We start from the raw sequence: 797 nt of genomic DNA, 5'->3' as shown, positions 1-797 counted from the left end.
GAAGACTTTGCGAAAGGGGAAGGGGGAAAAAGCCATTAGCCCCACAGTGGGGAGGCGACAGAGATGGATGGGGCGGCAGCTGCGCGCCTGAGCCGAGCAGGATCAGCCGGCTCCGAGGGCAGCGCGGGCTCTGCACAGACACCCCCTCTCCATTACCCAACACCCAGCAGCCAGGAAAATCATCCCACACCCAAATGGCACCAGCAGATACAGCTGCAAGGAGCTCTCTGCCTGCTCCTCACCCGCTGCAGGACTGAGCAGGCAAACAGGAGAGAACTGCAGCTCCCAGTGTAACCCTGCACAGAGCAAGCTTCCACCAGCCTGGCACTGAACAGCCTGCAGGAGAGTCTCCTCCAGGCCCTGGTGAAAACCAGCTCTGCTGAAAATGCTGCCTGGGAGTGGCCAACACTGAGCTCCTGCCCAGGGCAGAGCCCAGAACTTCCATCTGCTACCAGACTCTTCCCCAGCCCCTCTCTGCAGGGAGGACACTGCTCTGTCCCACCCTGCTCCTCTACTCAGCTCAGTACTCACATGCAGGCTGGGGTGGTAGGTGAGGACCCCATTGTCACACAGCGTCACGTACTTCTTCTTCCACTCCTTATTGAGGGACTTGCCACTGCGTTTGAGGAGAATGCCCTGAAAGAGAAGAGTCACGAGTCTCAGATGCTGTTTGACCCAGGCACCTCATGCTCCACTCCAGCACTGCCCCTTGCCGACTGGTCTTTGAGAAGAAACAACGAGCAGACTCAAGAAATCCTCTGGGTCGGCTTTCCCACACTCCCTGGGCTGCACTCTTT

At 58.6% G+C, this 797-nt stretch overlaps 1 protein-coding gene across 1 annotated transcript in view; it reads right to left on the bottom strand.

Annotated features, from left to right (window-relative positions):
- AGAP3 (ArfGAP with GTPase domain, ankyrin repeat and PH domain 3) overlaps nucleotides 1-797 on the bottom strand; it is a gene marked incomplete at its 5' end in the record, with an annotated part of 72,319 nt that overhangs the window by 41,391 nt on the left and 30,131 nt on the right. Inside the window, one exon of the mRNA XM_005430569.2 lies at nucleotides 532-636. Within this exon, the coding sequence (XP_005430626.2) occupies nucleotides 532-636 (105 nt within the window). The remainder of the gene's footprint in view (nucleotides 1-531; nucleotides 637-797) is intronic.

This window comes from Geospiza fortis, unplaced genomic scaffold, assembly GCF_000277835.1.
Source record: "Geospiza fortis unplaced genomic scaffold, GeoFor_1.0 scaffold891, whole genome shotgun sequence".
NCBI lineage: Eukaryota > Metazoa > Chordata > Aves > Passeriformes > Thraupidae > Geospiza > Geospiza fortis.
Note: the sequence above shows the minus strand (reverse complement) of the source record. Positions and strands in the feature narration are given on the sequence as shown.